The sequence below is a fragment of the Ptychodera flava genome, chromosome 12 (assembly GCF_041260155.1).
Source record: "Ptychodera flava strain L36383 chromosome 12, AS_Pfla_20210202, whole genome shotgun sequence".
Taxonomy (NCBI): Eukaryota; Metazoa; Hemichordata; class Enteropneusta; family Ptychoderidae; genus Ptychodera; species Ptychodera flava.
In genome coordinates, this window is record NC_091939.1 from 3,980,196 (window position 1) to 4,006,985 (window position 26,790).

Below are 26,790 nucleotides of genomic sequence, written 5' to 3' on the forward strand. Positions count from 1 at the left end.
GATTAAGAAGCATTGATGTGACACTTCTACACATGAATGATGGACATTCTGGTTGTACCTATTGGTGATTTGTAATCATACCATATCAGTTTCTTATCACACAGAGCAGTGAACACATTAAAATCAGTTCCTAATTGCTTGGTTACTTGATAAGACTGTTTGCAGAATCAAAGGATAACGGAACAAACATGTTTCAGTTAAACAAATCTGACTGACCAATGATTTGCATTTCATTGACTTGAAATAATCATTTCTGTACAAGTTGACAACAAATTCTGATGGAATTATGGTTGATAAAGTAAAAGACAAAGACTGAAAATACATGTATTTAAAAGTTTTTAATCTTTTTAAAGTTTAAAGAGTTTTGCACAACAGAATAAGGAAAAAAATGATTACATTAAAAAAAAATGGACGTACTTTAATACAGAACAAAGTTTAAATGTTAAATTATTCACTGCAAAGCTGAAGTATGAGTCCAGAAAGTGATTCAGCACACTTTTAATATGTTCTGGTCACACCATTGTGTGGAGTTTTCAGTTAAGTTAAGTTAACTTTTAAGTTAAGCCTGTCTTTCAGTGTTTCAATTGGAAACTTTAACCTGACTTATTTTCAAAAAATTCAGGTTTCTGTACCATAAGGTTAACTGAAAGCAGACTATCGCTTTACCAATTATGTAGCAATTGACTTGCCCTCTGTACTTGTCTATGACGATCATGTTGCATGTTTTCTTTCAAGGTAAGCTGGTGAGTGATTTGTAAAGCAACATGAACCAAAACTGTCTCGATGAACTCTGGATTGTGTGTCGTTTTAAGTGAAAAGCCCAGAGGGGTGCACACCACAGTGGGTCTGAACAGATTGATGGATGGCTGTTTTGAAAACAAGCTATAATAGCAGTCTGCATGTAACTTGTCATTACCTAGATATGACACTCTTGTAATTGGCACATACATTTTCCCAGCAGGAATCTAACCTATAGTGACAGTGACAACAAACATAAAATGATAAAACCTTTCATTTTGTCTAGACACAACGCTTGTCTCTCCTATTGTTCGGCAAATAAATACTTGCATGATACGCCCTCTATTGTCAAACAGTGTACATGATCTTTCAACCAGTACTCCTTTCTTTCCGTTCACTGCATCTAGTTGACTCAGGTAAAACTGAATGTAGGTAGGCAAATTCCCCATATTATCATTAAGTTTTTCTCTAAATTTAAACTTCTGATTGATGTTTACTGGACAAAAATAGATCTTGTGAAAGGATAAAACAAATTAAAATTTGAAGTTGACTGTCTCACAAACATTGAATCAGATTTAATTATGCTATATAATGAAATTCAAATGTGCCTTGTTTTCAAACTTGGTTCTAAGGTGCAGTTAAAGAGAGCACTGCTGTTTAAATAGATCTGTTTGTGATGTTGACAGATTAATGTATATGTGTTGAATATGAGCATTCAATATAGGTTGGAAGGGTATTTAATCTTTAATCTACAGAGACCATGCTATTTGATCTGTGAAAATTCTTCCTGGTATATCATCGTACAATTATAAACCCTCATCTACATCATTCAGTCTTCTAACCACCCATGTGAAAGAGGGAATGAAACTCTGCAAAAATTAAAGTTGAGGTATATAAATGATCGATTCAAACAAAATATTTACCAAGTTGTCTGTCTGCAGGAAATGAGAAGATAAATACTGGATTAAAAATCCCTGATAATAGTTTCTTCAAATCAGAGTGTCAAGTGTGTAATAAACTATTCCTGCACATTTCATTTGGCAAGACAACCATGATTTCTAGGCCTGATCTACTAGTCAGGAAATACTGTCCTAGGATATGAAAATCTATTTACAGTAAACTCACTCTATTTATTATATTAAGGAGATACACATGAGGATACACATATGAATATTAATGACACGAGAGAATAAAAAAATTACTGGACCAATTTTTTGTTTTTCTTATTCCTTTCGTTTTCCTTTTTAGCTTCATGTTTTTTTGGGAATAAAAAAAAATTTTCCCTTTATTTGCATCTACATGTCTATATCTGAGGATTATCTACCTGTGTGTCAAGTGTGTATCTACCTGGTATTGTTTCTTTTACTCTTGCTGTATTCTGTACAGCCTAGTACGACTGTATTTGAAAAATGCGGCTTTACTGACAAGGGAATATGTAAAAATGGCCGTTGAGGGCGTACGTCAAAACAATGACAGACAAGCTATGACAACTAGATAGTTATAAGACAGCAAAACACATTTTCAATTCTGAAACCGGGTTAACCCACATACTTTTCATGTTTGACATTGGTATCTTTGTTTCTAATTGATCAAATCTTGCAATTTAAGTTGTCCTCTCTAAAAATACAGATGTGGAAAGAATGGAACAAATGCATCAAGGCATATAACTTACAGATGTATAGTATTGACTTTTATTTTATAGGAAAAATAATCTAAACAAGTCATCGTTGATGACACAGTCCCCACTTGTTAATGGGTACTTTGATTACATGTCCTAAGAGGATAGAGTCCTCTTCATTAATTGAGACATGCCCAAGTTTTGGCTAAGGACACGAAAAAATTGTAACAAAATGGCTGCCATGCAGCCATATTGGATCATATCAAGAAACAAATTGACATACATATGTATGACATAGGTTAATGTCCTTGTACCAACTTTGAATAAAATCGGTTAAGATATGCCTTAGAGTATTATGGCCCTCGACAGGAAAAAATCGTAATAAAATGGCCGCAAGGCAGCCATATTGGATCGTATCACATAACAAATTGACATGCATATGTATGACATTAGTCAATCTCCTTGTACAAACTTTGAATAAAATCCGTTGAAACATGTCTGAGTTATGGCTCTGTACATGAAAATATCGTAATAAAATGGCTGCCTAGCGGCCATATTGGATCGTATCACATAACAAATTGACGTACATATGTAAGACATAGGTCAATGTCCTTGTACCAACTTTGAATAAAATCGGTTGAGATATGCCTGAGTTATGCCTCTGCATATGAAAAAATCGTAATAAAATGGCCACACAGCAGCCATATTGGATTGTATCACAAAACAAATTGACATGCATATCTATGACATTGGTCAATGTCCTTGTACCAACTTTGAATAAAATCGGTTAAAACATGTCTGAGTTATGGCACTGTATATGAAAATATTGTAATAAAATGGCCGCCTGGCGGCCATATTGGATCGTATCACAAAACAAATTGACATGCATATCTATGACATTGGTCAATGTCCTTGTACCAACGTTTGATAAAATCGGTTGAAACATGTCTGAGTTATGGCTTTGTACATGAAAAAATCGTAACACAATGGCCGCCTGGCGGCCATATTGGATTGTATCACAAAACAAATTGATGTGCATATCTATGACATTGGTCAATGTCCTTGTACCAACTTTGAATAAAATCGGTTGAAACATGTCTGAGTTATGGCTCTGTACATGAAAAAATCGTAATAAAATGGCCGCCTGGCGGCCATATTGGATCGTATCACAAAACAAAATGACGTGCATATCTATGACATTGGTCAATGTCCTTGTACCAACTTTGAATAAAATCGGTTGAAACATGTCTGAGTTATGGCTCTGTACATGAAAAAATCGTAATAAAATGGCCGCCTGGCGGCCATATTGGATCGTATCACAAAACAAATCGACGTGCATCTGTATGACATATGAAGTAATCCTTGTACCAAGTTTGAATGAAATCGCTTCTTGCATCTCTGAGATATCTGCGTGAACGGACGGACGGACGCACGGACGCACACACGCACGCACGCACGCACGCACGGACGCACACACGCACGGACATGACCAAACCTATAAGTCCCCCCGGACGGTGTCCGTGGGGACTAACAAGTATACACTTCGGCTCATCAAAATGTCTTTCCAGTATTGTCTTTATTTCTTCTTCTTTTTCCTCTTTCCTTCTTTCTTTTGCTCTGGTTTGGGATGACTCAAGATGAAAGGCTTGGTTTCAACTGTGCTTGCTCTTGCAGAGATTTCAGCCTGGATACTGTTGTTAATTATTCTCTCTATGCCCTACAAATGGTTGAAAACATTAATGTAAATTTAGATGTGATGAACATGCTTCATAAACATAGTAAAGAGACGCCATGATAAAATGAGTCATGACTGTATTCACAGGTTTGCAAGTTCATGGGTTTTACATCTTCACTCAATCTATAGATTGTTGAAGGGAATTAAACATAGAATATGCTTCAAAGACAAATATTCAAACTCTCAAATTTTATCAACTCTTCTCTGATCTACAACATGTTGGTGGGGGTGGGGGCTCTCATTTTAAAGCTCTTAGAGTAATTCCAGTGGATAGAGTTATTAATAAATTGGTTACATGTTAGAAATTTCTCAGGTCAGTTATTTATTCATTCTGCTATGTGATGTGGAGTAAAATGTATGGTATGCTGTTTCATCTAGAGAGAGGGATGGGGGATTCCCCCTCTGTTGACATGTTGGCACCACCTAGAAATTTGTCAAGGGGGACCAGCCCCTCATGAAATGGTGCCAGTCACACCTTAGAGATACAAGTAGAACATATTAACTGGTGAAATGCCCCTTAATTGTCTGGTAAAGGGGGTAAATCCCCCTGTTGATACCATCCTGGATGAAACACTGATGGTATTGCACATATATTTGTGGCTGAGAATACAACATCTTTCTTTTTGACTTTTGAGGTTTCCCTTTGATGTTGGCCAGAGTTGCATGTCCTTATTCCCCTCCACTGTCTATGATTCTAGCAAAGAGTATGGTTGAAATCTTAGCATTTACAATCTGAAATGAAATGATCTGAAAAAGGCATCTTGTTTTCTTCAACAACAATAAATCACATTTTCTGATGAAACAAATACACACCTTCTTGAGTTTTGCCACTTCAACACTCTTGGCTTTTTTTGGTTTCATCACTCGTGCTGTGAAAAAAAGAAACAAGCGTGAATATGCAAATGCATACAAAAAATCTAGTAACACTAGAATATTGGTATTAGTATAGATGGTAATACAATAAGTTTTTATGTACAGCACCATACAGTGCAAAGTATGGCTGACGACAATAATACTTCAAATATATAAAAATTCTCTGTTGCTCTGATGTACGTTTTACTATACATAATAATTCTGCTGTCTACAGTTGTATGCTTTTACTCACATAACGGCTTGTTGGACAACTCAAGTTTTCACTTTCTTGTGTTTTGGGACAATCAAATGTTATTATTTCTGTTACAGTGAACATTAGAATAGTGGCCACTTTGTAAAATTTCATATCAGTAAGTTTGAAATAATTTGCTTCTCTAAACCTAATATTTGCTTGGTGACCAATGGCCTTTTTGAAGAGTAAACTTTTCTAAGAAACGTTGGAAACCTTCAGTTTAAAACTCATACAAGGCCAATACACGTCCTGCTGTAACTTAAGTGTATAATGTTAGTTGAAAATAAATTAATTTTCCAGGCCTTGGAATGAACATTATTCTTTTGTAGTACAATTAGGCAACCATTTTCAGAAACTGGTTGGCCACGAACCATATCTGGTAGTTCACCTGACATCAATGGTTCAGGAAAATAAGTGCAGGTTTTCTTCTTCTTAGCAATGTAGTAGAATAGTTTGCCATCCTAATTAAGATTTCAAATCAGTCATAACAGGATTGGTCCATGTTCAATGTAGAGGTCAAGAGACACACTATGATCAATAACTTCTTTCTCAACCACTCTGTGATGTGTGTTGTGTCATTTGTTTTTACACCCTGAAATTCCTTTTAAAACCTAGTACAGCCAAAATATCACTTGAAAAAAATGGAAGCCCTTTGATTAAGAGTAGTATAGAACATCACATGGGTCTCTCTGTCACATGACATTCACTTTTCTCTGCCTTCTCAAGCATTTTGAACTTTCTGATTCAGCTTGCCTTGCCTGGTTGAAGGAATAATTAGCATCTGTTTTAACCTTTACGTTTACCAGATGCAGGTGAACATTTTCACTCACCGGGGCTCTTATTTGCAGCATCAAAATAATCATGTGTATTTTCATATACTGAAAATTTACTGTCTGCATCTTCCTTTACTTCGATATGCTTATAAGCAAAAAACATCTGCCTGACAATTATGACAGATGCGAGTATGCATACACATTTTCCTGTAACTGTGGTTCCAAAAAGCTTGTACATTTAGTCATCTGGGTTTGTCAATTTTTAGCCCTGTTTCCTCAGTACCTGGCAGCTGGTAGTCAGTGGCCTTTATTCTATCTTGTCAATGAAAATGTCTTTGTGTACAAAGGCAACCAAATTTGGTGATACACACATCATATTCTTGATGATTTTTAGAGTATTTGCACTATTTAACTTAGCAGGAACTTTGTCATATTCTAGCCCATACAGCATGCGTATTGTTTAAAAGGGTTTTCTCAATATAATGCTTTTTAATGACTTGGTAGGATGGTGGGTGACAGGCACGGATACAGCAAATCGCAAAATCAAAGGTGAATTGAATCATCTGTTCACTTGATTGCAATGAACTGGCAAGCACTTTGGAATGAGAATTCATTGGGATGAAATTGTGAGGAACAAATCAGTGATAGGATAGAATGACACAGGATGAAGACCATATGAAGAGAAACTGATCATGCACCAGGTCTTTCAGAATTGTCCCAGTAACTCTTGGTGTTGTTTGACTTATAACAAAAGTTCAAGAAAACAATTTACTTGTCCCTTTGTGTTGTCTGAAATATGGATCTGGAAGGTTTGGGTCTCAATTTTAACCAACATACTGGTCAGTATCTTGTCACCATCTAACATTTGGCACACAACAAGTCATGTACACATCATGCAAAGAATTGCCACACATGAAAATGAATTGACCAAGACTATGTAGTTCTTTTTCATGAATACAATTTTGGTGGCCTTGTAAGTTATGAGAAAGTAAATGCTATCTTTATGGCCATCAGAATTATTGATTCTGTGAGTTGTACACACAAAGCTTGACATCCTTCCTTTTTCATAACTGAACCTTTAGTGTAATTGCGCAAAGGCAATTTGCACCTGACTTGCAGATGTGAAACTTCATAAACGACCAACAAACAAGGCTGCACCAATCAAGTGGACTGATCTACCGTATGTAGCTTCATCTCATCTCAGACCACACTGCAGGGCTCGAAATTAACCATTTCCCCTGGTAGTCCACTTGGGTTACCATTTTCTGAAGTTGGTGAAAATGGCTGGTAGTCCATGCATATTTTAGTTCAGGGGTATCTTTTTTCGTTAAGGCCAAACAAAAAAAATGTGCTGTTCCGATAACCTGACCTACCATATTTTTTACCTTCCGACTCTAAACTCTTTAGAGCTATGTAAATGCGGAAGTAAAAACAGGGATAAAAACCATAAAATCATGCGTTCCTTACTTGGCATTTGATTTTTGCTTGGAAGGGATGTCTTTTATGTTTTTTTGCCTTTTATATGTATGATACATTTTTCTGGAAATGATGTGGCCAGTGTGCGACCGCTCTGAACCCTTGAAAATGCATATTTAAAAATAAAAATAGCGTCAATGACACTGTAGCTCCCATCCTGGACTATCTAGTGTTTGTTCTCTGGTCAGATATTTGAACATGTGTGAAAGGGATAGTCCCCACTTGTAATAGGAGTATTAGTCTTGATGGGGCAGGGAAATGTGGTCGTTAAGAAGTATCACTGGAGTGTATATGTTGAGATCTATGGGCACATAGGTCTATGTCGTTGTTCCCAATATGAAACACATGAGGCATGTCTAAGTTATGGTTCTAAATCGGGAAAAAAGATCAGACCTCTAGCTGTATTGGGCAGCCAAGAAATACATATGCGCATAATAAATGAGGTACAAGATGTGACATCTTAAGGTCTAATATCCTATCAAAATTGGAGGGTATAGAACTTGTGGTTACTGAGATATGTATAATCAAGGTCAAAGGTCATCGAGGTCACACGACATTTTGAAAAAAAAATTATATTGCTAATTAATCCCTATATGCCAAAAAACAGACCTCTAGCTCTATTCACTTGCCCAGAATTAGATGTGTGCATAATTAATGAGGTAAAGCGTGTGTTGTCATAAGGTCTCCCATCCTACTTAATACAAAGGACATAGTACTTGTGGTTACTTATTTATTGACATAAACATATATTTTAGGTAAAAAGTCATCGAGGTCACATGACATTTGGTCAAAAAATTTGTAACTATTATCCCTATATACCCAAAATCAGACATCCAGCTCTATTGGTTTGCTCAGAATTAGATATGTGCATAATTAATGAGGTAAAGTATGTGGTGTCATAAGGTGTCCAATCATACCATATATGAAGGGTGTAGCACTTGTGGTTACTGAGTTATGGACAAATATGTATATTTGAGGTCAAAGGTCCACCAAGGTCATGTGACATTTTGTCAAAAAAATTGTATTGCTAAAGTTATCCCTATATACCAAAAATCAGACATCCAGCTCTATTCAGTGTTTCCGCTGCCCGTTCGCCAAATCGCAAATGCGAGAAAAAAGTAGCGTTTGGCGAGAAGATTTTGGCAGAAGTTAGCCAAACTTGCGAATCGAAAATTTCACTATGACATCATTACTTTGTCCGCGCGCACATGTCCTGCATTCAACTTCAGACGTAATACTTTATACGTATCTCTGTGCATCCCCGACCTTTAATGCGTCAGGAGATCCTATTTGTAACACATACAGTATGAATAAAATTGTAACGAAATAACTCACAAATCAATAGTACCGCATCAATAGTACCGCATGTATATCATGACTAGTTGACTAAAATGTTGCGAAGTTTTGGGTTTGACTACGCGCAATGTGTGCCTACAGATAACTCCGTGCAGTGACAGCCATGTCATCGTCAACACTGAATTTAATTGAAGGATCGTAGTGACGGTGAAACTAAGCAAAACGGCAAACTTTCCTTTTTGACTTTGGCTGCTCCACCAATATGGGGGGAACCACCCCTACAACATACATTCCAAGTGCAAGTAAAGCTATGAAATGGAAAGAAAAATTATGATCAATGTAGGAAAGTTGACCGTGAATTTGGAAAGGAAGGTAGCGGCATGCATGGTCAAAAGCATACGCATGGCATTTTTTAGAACGTAGAGCGAGTAAGGCACTCCTGAATAGCGAAAATGTTCGTGGTGTATTGCTGCCAACAAGAAAATACCTTTACTGGCGTTAGAAACTTGTGTGAATTGGCTTCCTTAAATATAAATTCGCGACAATTTTCAGTGTATCACGGATCGTGGTGTATTGTGACGTGATATCGTATACAGACTTTCAGAGAAGCGCTCGCTCGTCCGCCGAGTCGGCCTAGTTCCGCGTTCACATCGTGCAAATAAATACGCAAGTCTTGTCGCGATATTTGAGCATTTAACTTGATCGTCAGTGAAACAAAAAGATGTTTCTACATATCAAAAGGGTATATATTTGATATTTTACGGTTCTGTTTACATAATAGACGTGAACATTTGGATTTATGATCCGTGATTTCCGCGATCGAGATCCATGGCATGATTGAAGCTGGCTGTGAATACACACTGACGTCTTTGATGATGACCCCTGACCCAAGCGCCATTGACACGCTGTGCGCTGTCTGAGCTTCGCTTGCTAAACTTCAAGCGTAAAGCAAATGTATTGGAAGTCTAAAAAATGCACATATTTCTTAAGTCTGAGAGTATTTTACTTTCGAACTGCTACGATAATGGATATCTAATTCGTTTGAAAAAACTAGTATGCTGAACCAGGTTTCGTGCCGTTGTCTGTAGCGATATGTACAGTCACGGTACGTGCACAGTTTCACACGATAACGATTTCAGGTTTGTTACTGAATATAGTTGCATACGCCTAACTTTGGACAAGTGTCGCTTGCAATTCGGACAAATTTTATGTTGTATGTGTGGCTGATGTTGGCACCTTGTAATCTGAACCATTAATTGGTGTTACTTTTAGTATCCATAGTAGCACTAACAGGGTTTATTTCCGTCATTCTTACGGAAAATGCAGACAAATATTTATTTTTGCATATTAATGAGAAAGAAATGATGTCATTTGTGATCAGTGGTATCGGCTTGGCTAATTGAATATCTGGTTTGGTGAATAATTTTTTAGGGCTTCTAGCCAAATTTGCTACAAGATTTTGGAACCCAGGGGAAACACTGCTATTGGCTCGCTCAAAATTAGATATGTGCATAATTAATGAGGTACAATATGTGGCGTCATAAGGTGTCCCATTATACCATACATGAAGGGTGTAGCACTTGTGGTTACTGAGTTATGGACAAATATGTATATTTGAGGTCAAAGGTCACCAAGGTCATGTGACATTTTGTCAAAAAAATTGTATTACCAGGTTATCCCTATATACCAAAAATTAGACCTCTAGCTCTATTGGCTCACTCAAAATTAGATATGTACATAATTAATGAGGTACACTATGTGGCGTCATAAGGTGTCCTATCATACCATATATGAAGGGTGGTAGCACTTGTGGTTACTGAGTTATAGACAAATATGTATATTTGAGGTCAAAGGTCATCGAGGTCACATGACATTTTGTCAAAATATCCGTGATATCTGCGTGAACGGATGGACTCACAGATGGACAAACAGACGGACATGACCCAATCTATAAGCCCACTGGACTTCATCCATGGGGACTAAAAATTGTGTCACTGCATCCTTTTTGCAATATGAATACGATGAGAAACTAAATTTTTATTTTTCGTGGCCTTATACATGGGAGTCTATGGAGATCTGCCTTATACATGGGAGTCTATGGACGTGTAAACTAAAAATATGCAAATTTGACCACGATTTGCCCAAATTTGGGAAAGGTTACTCCTATGCACTTCCATACCAAGTTTCAAATCAATCGGACTTGTGGTTTCAGAGAAGAAGATTTTTTGACCAAAAATGGGAAAAAATTACAAAAAAATTCATGAAAAATAGCAAATCCAAGATACTGACCCAAGATGTGCACAATCATTTCAGGTCAGCCCAAAGTACTTACATGCTAATTTTTCATGTAATCTGCTCAGTGGTTATTGAGTTTTTTCAATTTTGACTGTTTTTACATTTTTTCACTTAATTTGCATATTTTTGGCAATGACAACTTCATTTGAACAAAATCTCATCTACAGCCCATCATCCATGGACACACCAAATATCAAGATGAAATGTGCAGCGGTTTTGGAGTTTTTGATGTTGACGGACAGACATACAGACACACAGACATACAGACACTTCCCTAGCCTATAAGAATAGCTTCCATTGCCATGATATATACATATGGCTATGGGAGCTAAAATCAGATGTTTTTGAAAAAAATCCTGCCGACCTACCTACCGTAGTTTTGAAACCATGTTATCGGAACAGTACAATTTATTTTTTGCCTAATCAGGCAAGAAAAGGCTATTTTTCAAGATTCTGCCCATGAAGTGAATATTCTAGTCATTTGATGTGAATACTTGCACACCTTTAATACCAAAGGAAACAGGTATAATGGACGATAGTGATACTCAAAAGTTTGGTGACCTTTTGACAACCCGTTTCACTCTCAGAGTTGTATGCAATTTAATTCTGATAGTTGTCATGACTACAACATGACATTTTCAGGATTAAGACATACTGTAGCAAGGCTAAAAATAGACCATGGCCCTCCTGTAGGCAAGAGGCATAATTTCTGTGTAATTGTGATTGATACGTTATGATCAAAATGCAACTAAAATGTCTTTCATTGGCCACCATTTCCTGTGCCTGTCATTCAAGTACCGCAGTTCAGATATTGAAATTTTGTTGCAAAGTTCCAACGCACGGCCGGTCATCTTCGTAATTTGTGTAACAAAGTCATAGTATGGCCTTACTGTGTCCTGCTGGGTGTCACTGAATTTTGCTTGTCCCAAAGTGACGGACCAGACATGGCATGCAAATTACTGACTGAATTTCTGGTCCCAGGCATTGGTAGTCCGTGGTGGCTACCATTTCATGGATTTTGAGAGAAAACTTGGTAGTCTGTGGACGCGGGACTACCGCTAATTTTGAGCCCTGAACTGTCACTGCAAACTGCTGTGTATATGGTTTATCACTCTACGGAGGTATCTTTTTACCTCTAGGGTTACTCTAATCAGACAACCTATCTTTTACTCTACGTCGACATGGGTTTTTTTTGATGGGTTCAGGCATAGACAATGTTTGCATTGTCACTTTTTTTTCATTCTACCGCCCATGGTTCAGTATAGCCATGGTTGCTCTCAGTGACATTTCTTGCTTTATATCACGGGCATTCGACTCAATGCAAGCAAACCGCCACTGATGCAACCAGCGATGGTTACCTTGCATTGAGTCGAATGGCTGTGTTTTACAGTAAATTCTTCAAATATATACAGTCAGTGATACTATGTTTCTGTCTGCCTGAGAGGGCCCTTCTTACCATAAGAACGAGGAAAGCTGTACTTATAAAAAAGACACGTGAGTTGAGGTCGGTGCCCCCCCCCCCCCCCCCCCCCCCCCCCCCCCGGGTTGCCAATATACTCGAAGGGCAGTAGTACCATATACCCGGACTCGTGTATTGCCATGCCATGCACAGGCATGCGACACGTCGTTTCGCGATCGGTACTGATTCACAGTAACGGTGATTCAGTACCAATGGCGAAGCGACGTGTCGCATGCCTGGGGTCCTACTAATTACTGCCTGTGACTGCCCGTAGCTGCCCGAGGAGCAAGTGGGCCAAATTTCGCCCATTTTAACACTAAGCCAATAGGTTGAACTTATAATATGCCCGGCCAACCAAAAATATCATTGATTTGGTGTTTTCTGTAGCGGTTTTAGAACCCGAAAGACGCCGGGTTTCAACGAGAAAGACGTCCCTAACTTGAATGAGAGATCATACCATTCAGTGGAAGGGGTGGCAGGCTGTCAGTCTGTACGCGCTCGGCTAGGTTATTGTGCCACCTCTCGGACTGAATGGTATGATCTCACTATCAAGCTGGCGACGTCCTTCAAGACCGACGTTTTCCGTGTTCCAAAACTGCCGGAGAAAACATCAGGTTAACGCCAAATCAATGATATTTTTGGTTGGCTGGGCATGATATAACTGAACCTATTGGCCTAGTGTTAAAATGGGCGAAATTTGGCCCACTGTTTCCTCGGGCAGTCCTCGGGCAGCTACGGGCAGTAATTAGTAGGACCGCATGCCTGTGATGCCATGTGCATGATGTGGATATGTACACATGCACATGATGCAAGAGGGTCGCTGATTGTTATTTAGCTCATACATGTAATCAACTTGACAATCAGGCGTGGAATTTTCGGAATACGTTTTGCTTACCTCCTTTCTTCGGCCCTAGAACTTTCTTGTTCTGAGCATGTCTCTGTTTGTTTCTCCCCTTCCCGGGGACTTGTGCTTTTATTTTCATCTTGCCCTGCGCCATCTTTGTGTTGGTCGGTCTTTTCGTGTGGATGTGTTCGTTATTTGCTTTCTCAGGGATTCCCCTCGCCTCGATTTGGACTCCTCTCTGTGCACCCACAAGCGCATTGCTATGTCCGCGGTCTTTATCGAAACGTTTCGCATACATTTATACTCAAGTGCAAATAGGAATTATAAGCATTGGTTTACTGTGTGAAATAAAGGAATATTCATGGCATGTAAAATGCAAGGATGCCACCGCAACAAAATGAGTTTTTCGGGGACAGATAATCGAACCCCAATTTTTCACGCTCATTTCAGGTCGTAAGCGTAAATTAACTCTTGGAGTAAGAATAAATTTCTCTGTCTTTCTAAGTTTATCGAAAATCGATTTTTCCTATAGAGTTTACACAGGGATGGGAGCCACTTTATTATATATAGGCCTCAATATCGGTAAATGTTAGTTAATTTGTTACCCTATTACCAAATGTTTTGACCCCTGAGTTTTACTCTTGATTTGATACGCAGCAGCTGTACAACCTTTTGACGAGTAAATGCGCATGCGGTAAGGGCGACATTTTTTATTTTTGTGTTTCTCATCTCCCGACCGACCGTAAATTTCAGCTCCGACATGAAAATAAAAAAAGACTTTTTTATTTGCGCCGCCTCTGAGACGATCATCCTAGCAACAGCACCACCGTCATCAAATTGTGAGACTGCAGCGACTCAGACTGAAAGGACAGAGAGCACAGAACACTGAAGTGAAAGACAAGAAATTGCAGTCACTGAATGGACAGAACATTGAACTGAAACAAGTACACGTTTTTCTGTACTTAAAAATTGTAGAGACTGAATGGACAGAACATTGAACTGAAACAAATACAGATTTTTTGTTTGGTACTTGTTTTTTTTTTTCATTTCGACCGGCCGCCCTGCCCGAGTATTCCTCTGGCGATGAGAAACAAAATAAAAGGGTCACCCTAAGACAAATGCACATCTATAAGTGTACAGTGGTATTGAATATGAGTCTAAATTCTGCGTATCGCAGCTGCACAGACGAAATGTTTGAAATTGAACTAACGAATGATGGGGCGTTCGGGCTGGCGAACGCCTCCATCTACCAATCGATCGAGATATATGTCTTGCTATATCTGTCTACTTTTAACTCTATCTAATGAAATTATTACACTTCACAAAGTTACCAAGATAGAGAAAATGAAAAAAAGCGTTCAAAATTCCATCCCTTGTTAATTGGTCATGTTTTCCCAACTACAAACAGAGGGAAAGGACAGGGACTTCCCAAGTAGAGATATCGAAATCCCATCAACTACATATCAGAGAACCAGGTGAGGAACAGTCAACAGTTTCTGCACCTTGCTCTTGCACAACTTCAGTTAACGAAATGCAGGTTTAATAGGACATTATTTATTAATTTCCAGAAAAATTTTTAAGTACCATCTCAATATCGAAACTCTTTCAGGAGAAATACTACATTTTCAAGTTGATCAAAAATGATTTACATGTAAGTGATTTCAGACAAACGATCTGTGTTAGAGACAATACAATACAAATGACGATAGAGTTAGTATAAGCCATGCTGACAATACCTTTCGATTAAGTCTGTTTATGTTGTATACCAATGTGTTTTCACGCTCATTAGTTTAGCCCGTGCGTTAAAAGGAGGTGTATGTCTATTTTAATGCTGTCGTTCAACTTCACATATAATCACAACGAATTTTCAAGTTTTGATAATAGGCAAGAGATCAAGATGAACCATGTTATTGGCACAAATCATGAGACACTAGACTATTAATGAAATTCCACCACAGTAGCGTTGAATTAAATTTTCCTATTTTTATACATTAAGCGACACGAATCCTCTTGACAGGTGTTAGGTAAAAGTCAGCTTGACTGCTGATGATTTTTTCGTGTGGGCAAGTCACGCGGAAATTTTGCGTTAGTGATGAAAATAGCGCCCTCAGTGGTGTTTTTGCAAAAATTCATGCTCATTGCAATGCTTCTCATGGGCCTTATAATACCGTATATTGTTACAGGATGCTACAGCCATCTTTCACAACAGTCTGCATTTTGATTCAAGCAGACAATTGTCTTTACAAAAATACTTCAAATTTAAGTTCAAACTTAACAAGAACCAATGCAGGAATGAAAACTCGAAGATCTGTCCCCTTTTTCAAATGAACTATCTCGGTAACCTCGGAAGTGAAGTAATGGTCTTGTACCATTGAAACGAATGTCTATCATGACAAACTTATCTAGTTCAGCCGGCTGTCTAGCTTGTCTTGCTATTGTGCAAAGTTGAAAGCGGGCTTTATATTCGCCAATTCTGCACAAAAAACACTTTGAAACATCACCAAATCAAAACCAGCTGCTCCTTTGTCATATTACATATACGCAAAAGGTAACGATTCTGTATCTATGCAATAAATTTTTGAGTATAACTTGAAACAATGAAGGCAAATCTGGTAAATAGTAAAAATTATCGGAGATGGTATGAATAGGTGTCACGTAAAATTGAATTTTCTTTAGTAGTCCAAACATATTAGTGATTCAAATTGACGTCATACGAAACACTTTAACCTTTCGTTCTCCGTAACAATCTATACCACAAAATCTAGACGAAGAAACAGCAGAAGATACATAGCAAACTACCCATCATAGTCTCCCTAGATAAACTGGATGATCACTGGAAACACACTGCCTATAATAAACTGTCAACATATCGACGATTTTCGCATTCAAGAACCTTTTTGAATTGATGAGTAGAGATATAAATCGAGGCTAACTCCAAATTAAGATGATACTTGATGCATACAGACAGAGATCTTATACCATTTTCATTGACTTTTAATTGCAGGTTTCTTAATGTTACTGCTCGCCGTCTACATTTGTGGAATATCTAGCGAGAGGACGTCGGGATACAGAAACAGTGTAGAGGCTCAAAGTTTTCAAAGTTAACACCAAAGATGTTATATCCTCCAAGGTGTTGTCCCTTCTGTGTAATGCTTGTGTTTGTGAAGACACCTCTTTTACACAATATACGTAGTGGTTATTAATATAGTTATCTTCTCATCATTAGTTTTGTTCCCAAGTAATGACGTAATTATGGCCAAGGCTCAAATCCACGGCCAAGAGTATAAACACCAGAACAATTGATATGCAGTTGTTAGATTTCTCACAGACCGCATCGCCATCACACATAATTGGGGAGCATTCGTTTTTCACGGGGAGGGAGGGGTCGAAATCAATGATTTGGAGGGGGGTCAAATTTGACGCAGGTATGAATGGAGTTATGGTAAGTCATAACAGAACTGACGAAAAAGTATATGAAATCGAATACGAACATGTCTTTATTCTGTCTGAACAGGTGATAACAAGCAGAAAAGAGCACTTTTGTTCGCAAAAATAAAGTTTTCAAGTTGACCAAGACAAAAAGGTGTCATGCCATATTCACGATATAAATTTTATAACAATTTGAATTTTGGGAAAAATAGCTCAAATTTTTGAAAATATATATGAAATTATAAAGTCCAAAAAGCTTTGCAAACACATATAACACTATATTATTATTTTTCAAAATTTGAGCTATTTCCCCCAGTTTTCAAAGTATAATATTGTCAACATGGCATGGCACTCATTTCTCTCGGTGAACTTGAAATTTTTTATTTTTGTAAACGAAAGCGCCCTTTTCTGCTTGTTATCACCTGTTCAGACAGAATAAAACTATGTTCGTATTCTGTTGATTGTAAAATTTGACCCCACTAAAAATGGTTTTGTAAAAGTCAACCCCCCTGATTTCCACCTACCCCCTTAAAACCCGAATGCTCCCTTACTATGAAAGAGTTACGACGCTGTATTCACTTCATGTTTTCCCTACTCCGATCACAAATTCCTTTTCTACGACGATATATTTTGCATATGGGATGTCTGAGGACATGTATACATCTTAGGGAGCCTTCAGTAATTACAGGTGGGGGTGGGCCGGGGGAATTGGGGGGAGGGTCACTTTTTAGAAAACAGTTTAAGGGGGAGGGCCACTTTTTATAAACCTATCTTGGGGGAGGGTCAGTTTTGACAGAAGCTGATATTATGGCCAAAACTTTGATTGTCCGTGTGATATTTCCTGAATAGGAAATCACCAACAAAATACGCACACACTTATAGACCGCCATGCATAGCGAATTGACATTTGGTGAGATTCCAAAATCAAATTTCTTACACAACCATAGACTTGTAACCACTCTAGTCTAATCAAGAACAATAATGTGAATAATCAAGCATACATAAATGCACAGATTTATCTAATTTTTTACTTAAAAAAAAATTATTCATAGTTTCATCATAGACCCCAAAGCATAGTGAATCGACATTTTGGTGAAATTCCAAAATCAAATTTCTTGCACAACCATGGACTTGTAACCACTCTAGTCTTATCAAGAACAATAATATGAATAATCAAGCATATATAAATGCACAGATTTATCTAATTTTGTACTGAAAATAAATTATTCATAGTTTCATCATAGACCCCAATGCATAGTGTATGGACATTTTGGTGAAATTCCAAAATCACATTTCTTGCACAACCATAGACTTGTAACCACTCTAGTCTTATCAAGAACAATAATCTTAATAATCAAGCATACATAAATGCACAGATTTATCTGATTTTGAACTGAAAAAAAAATTATTCATAGTTTCATCATAAACCCCAATGCATAGTATATTGAATGACATTTTGGTGAAATTCCAAAATCAAATTTCTTACACAACCTTAGACTTGTAACCATTCTAGTCTAATCAAGAAAATTAATATCAATAATCAAGAGTACACAAATGCAAAGATTTACCTATTTTTGTATTGGAAAAAACTATTCATAATTTCATCATAAACACCATGGATAGTGAACCAACTTTTTAGATGAAATTCAGAAATCAATTTCTTGTACACAAATGTTCATTTTACTTCCCTATTCAAGCAAAGTACATTTAAATACATTATCAAACATATATAAAATACAGATATAGCATGTTTTGTGGGGTAAATTGTCAATAATTTGCCTGATAGACTCCATGTATTATGATTTGATATTTTTGGATGAAGCACTAAATCAGCTACATCTTGCCTTCTTATAGTTGCACAAAATATGGTGACCCTCCCTAAACTGAATGAAATACCATATCTCTTCAAAAATTCTTGCGTGATAAATTGCGACTGTCCCTCCAAAAACACCAGCCCTCCCCTCTGTAATTTGTCCCTAACATAACAATGGAACCAATTGTTATGTAAATTAGCTGATACTGTTTTAGTTATTCCCGGGAGAATACCGCAGTGGGTGGGGGGGGGGAGGGTCAAGTTTTAGAGTGTTGGACAAGGGGGAGGGTCACATTTTAGACAGGAGGATAAGGGGGAGGGTCACATTTTACGGTACAGGTGTTCGCGAAATTCCCCCGGCCCACCCCCCTGTAATTACTGAAGGCTCCCTTATAGATGACTGAACAATAGCTATATTCACTTTGAATTCGTACATGCCATGGAGCTGCCCTCTCCGTGCAATGAAGGGTCATGGCTATTACTGTCTGTCGACTGCTGCTTGCGCGAGTTCGATACTTTGACCCGATTTTGGTTGGCCTCGTAACTTTCATGAAGGACTGAGGTTATGTTTCACAACGCGAAAATTACACACTTTACACTCTGCAGCCAACATTGTACATCTGACGTAAACGTCTGTCAAACTGTGAAAACCTGTGTCGACATCTCATATTAAAATTATTCGCTCTAAAAGTGCACAATAACCCTCTGATATATTACCCAACAACGGAATAGTATCAACAAATATTACGGTTGCCATCACTCCTTAGCAACCAACTTTCTATGAGTACAGGGAGGAGCAAGCAAGGTCGATGTCTGTCGATTTCGTCGCGAATTTCGTAATGACGCCAGGAAAATAGACATAACCAAAGCGTGCATGCATGATAAAGGGGTTATTACACGAGGTTTGGTCGATATCGAGTGGTAGTCTCGTGATGTGTCCGCCGCATTTTGACTTGTTGTTGTAATATTTTCACTGCAAGTCATATTTCTGTGTGCGGGCACAATTGTATTAACTACAGAAGCATATGTGACACATATAGGTGATATATCTGATACATAAAAGATAAATATATGATATATGTGATACATAACATATATCACATATATCATTTATTTATCGTGATAAATAATCATGTGAGCAACGACGCCACTTTGTCAAGTTGATTGCACACCACCAGATCAATTGCTAGCCTATTTGTTAGAAGTCAGCAAACTCTGTTACAGGTAAGTGTCTTCTTCGATATCGATTAATATTGCCTTTACTGTTAGTTTTATATTTTATGTCCTTTTTATGCTCTTATGAATCTTGCTGCCAGAATAAGAAGGGTGGGAAAATGCACTAATGTTGTACGTAAGCACATGGAAGAGTGCACTCACTTCGATCCTCGGCTTAGCGTATTGATAGGTCAAATTGCCTCGAAACAGAAAGTTTAAAATACTTTGTCAAACATTTCCGAAATTAAACGTTAAATTACTCTGTCGCATAATCGATCGTACAAGCAAGGGATCAAAGTAAGAAGTTTCAAACTGAGATCAGAGAAACAAAGTACGCAAACTTTTCCGATATTTGAAAATCAAAATGACAGACAAGCATTCTCTAACCCCTGGAGGTAAATTAAACACTATGGACTACACAGGCTTCAAAATGAATTGTAAAATCAAACTGCGAATTTGTGAGTAGCAAATGAACACTTGATAGAGCAAAATCACAGTGGAAATTTTTTGATGAAACTATACATCTTTCTCAGATCACGCAGTTTTGCGAAACTAATACTATGCACAGGTTTGTATGCTTTCAGAGTGTTTAGGGTTAAGGAACAACGTCTCGTCTCACTGCAAAACAAATGTGAAAGTTTCAGCGCTTAACTCGTATATAGGTATTTCATTCATGAGCTTATGTACACTTACAGCATAACGCTAAACATAAACTCAAGAAGCGGTTTCAAAGCTTGTCACATGGATAGAGTATATTTTTCAGTGAGTCAAAGACGGTATCAACCATTCATCGGCCTGATTATGACTTGTACTTTTCATTTTCTGTCGTTCTAAATATTTTGTATATTGCTGATCATAGCATTTCTACCTTGTCGACGAGTAACGAATTCAATGAGAACGTTTTGGATTATAGCACTGGTAATAATTAAATGGACCTCTAAGCTTACCCTTCGCGTTTTAAACGTCAGAAGAATACAATAAGTCGACTCTATTTCCTCAAAAGGGCAACCAATTGAACCTTAGTTGTCACAGAACTTCAACAATCGATGAATGTCATACGACGCATTCCATGATAGGGGTGTTTCTTCCATTGAATTGACAGCCGATAGCCATTCCAATTCATTGTGAACACTTCGTGTTATTTGCCGACGTGTTTACCGCATTGCTTTGTCATATATGATTGATTCGCCGTATTCAAAGTGCCTAAGAGGAGGGGAGTCGTCGGAACAGCGCTCAAAGGTCGATGGGACCCCGGATGGGACCCATGAGACCAATGTAAACACTGTATCAAAGGTACGTTGGCGATTGATAAAAGTCGTAACATGTTCGCCATAATGTACGTTTACATTGTAAAATTCAAATGTTGTAGCTATGTTGACGTGAGACATCTACATTTCAAGAAATGTACACAGTCACAGTTCCGACGAATAATCCCCCTTTTATGTATACTTTATACCTTTGAATGTTAGGAACTGGCCAGTTTCTTCGTCCTGGGGGAGGGCGATGGATTCATGGGGGTCAGTCTGTTTTTTACTTTAGCGATGGGGGGGGGGGGGGAAGAGATGTCACCATGATTTTGAAATGCCCTACAGGAGGTCAGTGTGTTTTTGAATTTCATACTTGCATAAAATGCATCGTGCAAGCCACGAATTTCATCATTCAGTTGCATTTTTCGGCGCGCTCTTCGGGCACGTGACTTTAATATCACAAACACGCACACACACGCACACACACATATTATATATGAATATATATATATATATATATATATATATATATATATATATATATATATATATATATATATATATATATATATATATATATATATATATATATATATATATATATATATATATGGGAGAGTCACCCTGCTTTCGAAAGTTTAATGGCTGGGGGTCAGCCACTTTTGACGTCGGCAAAAATAATCCACCCCAGGCCGAAGAAACTGACCAGTCCCTTAGTTCGTAATATTCAGATGAATCCTAATGATAAACATTTATTATTAATATATGTTTTCAGGTCCTTAGTTCATGATATTGATACAGCAGCAGCAACAGCAACAATAACAACAACAACAACAACAACAACAACTACAACAACTACTACTACAGCAGTAGCAGCAGCAGCAGCAATATCATCATCTTCATAGGAGCATTTGCTTTCTTTGTAGAAACAGGCGACTCTTTGGCATTTTGTTTGGCATACTATTTGTCAACACCAAGTGTAGTTTACAAAAGTTTTGGAATATGGCAGGTAAGTTAATATGAACTCGTCTATATTCCTCGAAATAAATCTCCGGAACTTGAGATCCATGATTAATCTACTTCTATGTTTATAGAAGTCACACACGTAGTAAACTGCGTGTTTGACGGCTGTGGTGTTGACTTGATCAGTTAATCAGCAATTACAGTGGTGCATACACATGTTTGCGAGGAGATATGGACTTGTAGTAATAAAGTAAGCAGTCAGACGGTGTGGAGTCGAAATCTTTATTTGAAATACCACAGTCAATTAAAAGCTTAATAAAATTATTTGTAGTAAAAAAGAAAGCAGGCAGACGGTTTCGAGTGAAATCTTTATTTGAATTATCACAGTCAAAATAAATAAAATCAAATAAAGTAAACCAAAGCACAAAAACCCATCCCTCCCACCCCTCCCCACCCAAGGAGACTTACTGCTGTACCCAATGTTCGCACCCAATATTATATGGTGAATCGCAAAAGTCCTCCCGACAACTATCCCGAGTCAGTCAAAAACGAGAAATCTACAGTTGTACATTGCAAAGAAGACACTAATGCAGATTTAATTCAATTGTAAATAATGTTTTCTACTGGTGACAAATCTTATTATGATAAACCGACGTTTGTGTTCCCATCGTCAGACATCGTCGATGGCGTTTACCAGGTAAAATTTCGACAGCGGTAATCTTAGAAAGATAATGCTGGTGTGTAGCTATTGCTCACGTCAAATTACCTAAATACAAGTTTACAGGAAATAAACATGGACACTATGTAAAGTTTTGACATTGTGACAGAGTGCAACACAGCTGCTTTGGAGTGACTTTACACACTGTGAAACACTTGTATCTTGGAATTGTATATGTCTTCTTTTACAATCCGATTTGATTTCGTGAAAACTCTAAACAAAATGAAAGAAGTGTTCGCTAATAACAATATTTTGCTACAATACCTAATATCGAACAGATGATCGACAAAGTACATGTAGCTTAGATTTCGAACCTCAATCTTCTTTTCACATTTTAGTGCCGTTTCATAAAATATTTCACAGATTGTTTATTTTCTATTTATCTCGTATCTGTCATTACTATTGTTTGCATTAGTCGATAAGCTATGAGCAGATTTTGGGTTATTTTGTGATGCATGTTAATGTCCATATTTTTTTGTAAGTATGAACTTTGCCATTCACAGCCCGTTACGTACCAGGCGATGAGAGTGTGGCCTTTGCAGTTGTCAACCAACATGATTCAAGAAATACTATCCGCATTTGGACTGGGATAATAACAGTTTTGGGTATAATTGCCGCATCACTCATGGTCACTAACACTATCATAGTCGGCTATTGCCTGCAAGTTCAGGAGTTCACTACAGCTACTTGCTCCGTCCGGTTTGAATCTTTCCCTGTAGCCGACGAGCTTCGCGTATTCAGCGAAATAACTGAACCGATAGTAAATATTCTCATCATTGTATGTGCTTTGTTTCTAACCTACAAGCCGAGATGTGTAACTTTGCCGCTATGCTGTTATTCATCGAAGTACCTTTCCCTGTTTTCTCGACATTGGTTCGTCATTCAATTCAGTATCTGGCTTTATTCATTTGCCTATCAAATCCTCGCTGGGATCATCGATCGACTCATTGGGCTCGAAGGTGCTCACCGTTTCATGGCCCTTCCCCTCGGCATGACAGCCTGGTTTGTCTGGCAGGTATCGCTCAATGAGTCAAGAAACTTAAGAGAAGTCCTATCGCGACACTATAGCGAGGCCGAAATTCAACGGTTGATGCCACGTTTTCGTGCTATCTTAATGTTTGCGGCACTTACTAATTTTGTCGAATTCGCTGTTTACACAATATACCTCATGGAGAAATTCGTGCTGATTCAGCAACCTTTGAAGCTGTTAATATACCTGGACTTCATCGGTATGACTTTGACAGCATCTATGAGGTAATGTATTGAGAGAGAGAGAGAGAGAGAGAGAGAGAGAGAGAGAGAGAGAGAGAGAGATTCATACACAGTTAACGATTTTTGAGTTTTTGAATCTGTTAAATTGTAACTGGATTTTATGTATTGGTACCAAACGAACACGTGCATATCACAAGACTTAAAATGATGGAATCGTTACAGAGACTTTTGACACATGATTCACCTATAATGCCAAGATCTATTAATTATCATCGCTAGTAAAATATGTTTATGAAAATAATGAAAATACTGAACCAGTTGTATCACTATTAAGGCAATTTATATCTAAAAGTTTGGAATCAGTCTCTAACGATGTTACATTAATTAATGAACAAAAACAAACAAAAAAGTACTTAATCAGTCTCAATCACTGTTATCTTTGCCATACATACGACCAACATAATATTCATCATAAAAATCTCCTATTCCTTTTCTTTCTTCTCTTCCTCACCTATTCATCTCCATCTCTACCACCACCACCACCACCACCATATAATCCACATACATTCATGTAACAATGATACCCATCGGTAGATGTACGGGTGATATTGGACACGATTGAAACTAATTTGGGATAATTGGATATTTTAATTGTTCAAATTTATCAAAAGTATTATGTGCCATATAGCTTAAGGGAGAGATAGTACAAATTACTAATCAAAACCAAGTTACTGCAAAAAGGAAATGTAAATGAGCTTACATTTGCTGATTAAACTAACATCACTACGATATCCAATTATCCTGAATTAGTTCCAATCGTGTTATAGGCAGTCGTCTATTGCACGAAAAATTTTCAAAGATGTAATATGTATATATGGACAAATATTTATTTCATTATTTAAATAGTTTTTAAATATTTATTTTCATATAAAAATTAGAAAACATTGATGTCATGTGTAAACAGCCCCTTTGAAATGGAAATTACTTTGCATCGGGAGGGTCACTTATTTCTGATGAAATATGAGGGGCGGTCAGCATTTTTGTGCTAACAACAAGGGAAAGGGCGGCGCTTTCCATGCATCCAGTCCTACAAAAGTACTGGTACCTTCTCTATTAAGTCTGTCCAGGTCCTATAGAAAATATGAAAGAGTGTTCAGCTTTCGATTTTATAGAATTGAAAATTTTCACCTTAATTATTTGAGGGGAAAAGTCTGTACAAATTTCTCCACACTTTAGAAATAAAACACACTAACACCTACACACCTCAGTCAGCTGTTGTCATTAGCAGTTCGATGTCTTTAATCATTTCAGGTTTCATCTGGCAACCTTCTTTTTCAAGATGTTTTTCATCGTCAAGAAGGAACGACCTTATCAACTATTGAAGGACCCATGGTCGGAAGAAGAGCACTGAGAGATAGGCCATACTCGAGATATTTTCTACACTGATCCGAACAAAGGGGCCCTTGATATCCGTCAATTGTTGAAATTATGCATTAACAGCGTTTTTGTCAATCATTCTTTTCCGGTACTTTATTGATAAGGGCGTTAGGATCTTTCTTTGATAAATTGGTTTATCTGTGATGATATTTTCATATTACAATAACACTGTCTCAGAGCAAGGAAAGGCAATGTTTTTGTTGATGACTGTAAATTGGTCAACTTTAAAGTGTATCATGTTATCTTTTAGGAATTAAAGTTGATGTACTGTAGAGATATTGTTTGATATCAAAATTCTGTTACCACAACAAATAATGTGAAATTATGTCTAAATCTCCGAAATGTGAAAGAACCAATATTTTAGACCTAAATTGCGCATTCGATGCATTTCAAAATGTATTTGATATAGTTACGGGTTAAGACTATAAAATGAATGACCTTCATGTTAGGGTCAAAGATCAGGATCATAACAAAAGCTGAGGTCAAATGTGAAAAGCGCAACATGAAATTTTGCATTTATTTTGCATCACTTTATATTTTCAATTTTCTGACAAGATATTTAGCAGTGTCATCTAGGTCTTGACAGTTATCATTTGTTTTTGTATGCGATCCCTTATTTGTTGATTTGTTCTTCAGCTTGTCATTTTTATATCAACGACAGTACTTTTTGCTTTGTCTTTTCTGTGTTTATTGGCCATGTAATACACATGTCTAGGATTTTTTTATATGCCTTTGTTTTTTTTAATGCGCTCTTAAAGGTGTTAGATGAAGGTGCTTTTCAAGGAATTTTAATTATCACGCCATATAATTTGAATGGAGCCTCCGGAAAAAAATCGCAGATACGGTTTTAAAGGATATTGTCAAGGCTTGTCAATGAAGAAATTTCAATCGGAAATCTTGCAGCGTGTTCGCGTAAGGCGGAAAAAAACCGGTTTTTGGAAGGTTCAGCAAAACGCTTGTCACGTGACTCTTATGCAAATAATGACCGTGTACTGTGCTTGGTCGGATAGCTCTATATCAGGGCTTTCAGAAAATGTATACTTTATTGGGGTTTGGGGCGTGTTCAATTGAGGAAAAAATAAAAATCTGAAAGTGTCTAAAAGGTATTTAGCTACCTTAAGGCATTGACAATTCGACAACTCGCAATGCGCAACTAAAGCTCGAGTTTGGGTTGAAGGTCTCTCCTTTCATGGTTAGATTTACAAATGCCGATACTTCGGACATATCGACATTTATTGTCAACAAGCAAACAACAGATAATTGCTGTGACTTTTTACATATCACTCTAAAGGACCAACGCAAACATAATGAATATTGAAATGTAATATTCCTAAGAAGATATTACAGTGAATAGCCGAGTTGGCTTCCATTGTCAAGTATATTATGACCCGAATATATACCCCAAGCGCTGGTATGG

At 37.4% G+C, this 26,790-nt stretch overlaps 1 protein-coding gene and 1 long non-coding RNA gene across 2 annotated transcripts; one reads left to right on the forward strand and one right to left on the reverse strand.

Moving 5' to 3' along the window:
- Positions 1 to 319: 319 nt before the first annotated feature.
- On the reverse strand, positions 320 to 13,514 carry LOC139144741 (UPF0390 protein zgc136864-like). The gene is made up of 3 exons (XM_070715469.1): positions 13,391 to 13,514; positions 4,905 to 4,960; positions 320 to 4,073 (listed from the first exon to the last, which is right to left on the reverse strand). The coding sequence occupies exons 1-3, from the start codon at positions 13,491 to 13,493 to the stop codon at positions 3,933 to 3,935; spliced, it is 300 nt and encodes a 99-aa protein (XP_070571570.1). The 5' UTR covers positions 13,494 to 13,514; the 3' UTR covers positions 320 to 3,932.
- Positions 13,515 to 19,700: 6,186 nt separating this feature from the next.
- LOC139144743 (uncharacterized) lies at positions 19,701 to 26,506 on the forward strand. Its single transcript, XR_011554849.1, has 4 exons — positions 19,701 to 19,805; positions 21,819 to 22,052; positions 23,228 to 23,978; positions 25,248 to 26,506. It is a non-coding gene; the product is annotated as an uncharacterized lncRNA (long non-coding RNA).
- Positions 26,507 to 26,790: the final 284 nt, after the last annotated feature.

Bases quoted from the DNA above. Each gene is read 5' to 3' on its own strand.
- LOC139144741 (XM_070715469.1), bottom strand. From the start codon at position 13,493: ATGGCGCAGGGCAAGATGAAAATAAAAGCACAAGTCCCCGGGAAGGGG. The intron at 4,961-13,390 runs GTAAGCAAAACG...TTTTTTTCACAG, and splicing joins TCTAGGGCCGAAGAAAGGAG to CACGAGTGATGAAACCAAAA. The intron at 4,074-4,904 runs GTGTGTATTTGT...AACCATTTGTAG, and splicing joins AAGTGGCAAAACTCAAGAAG to GGCATAGAGAGAATAATTAA.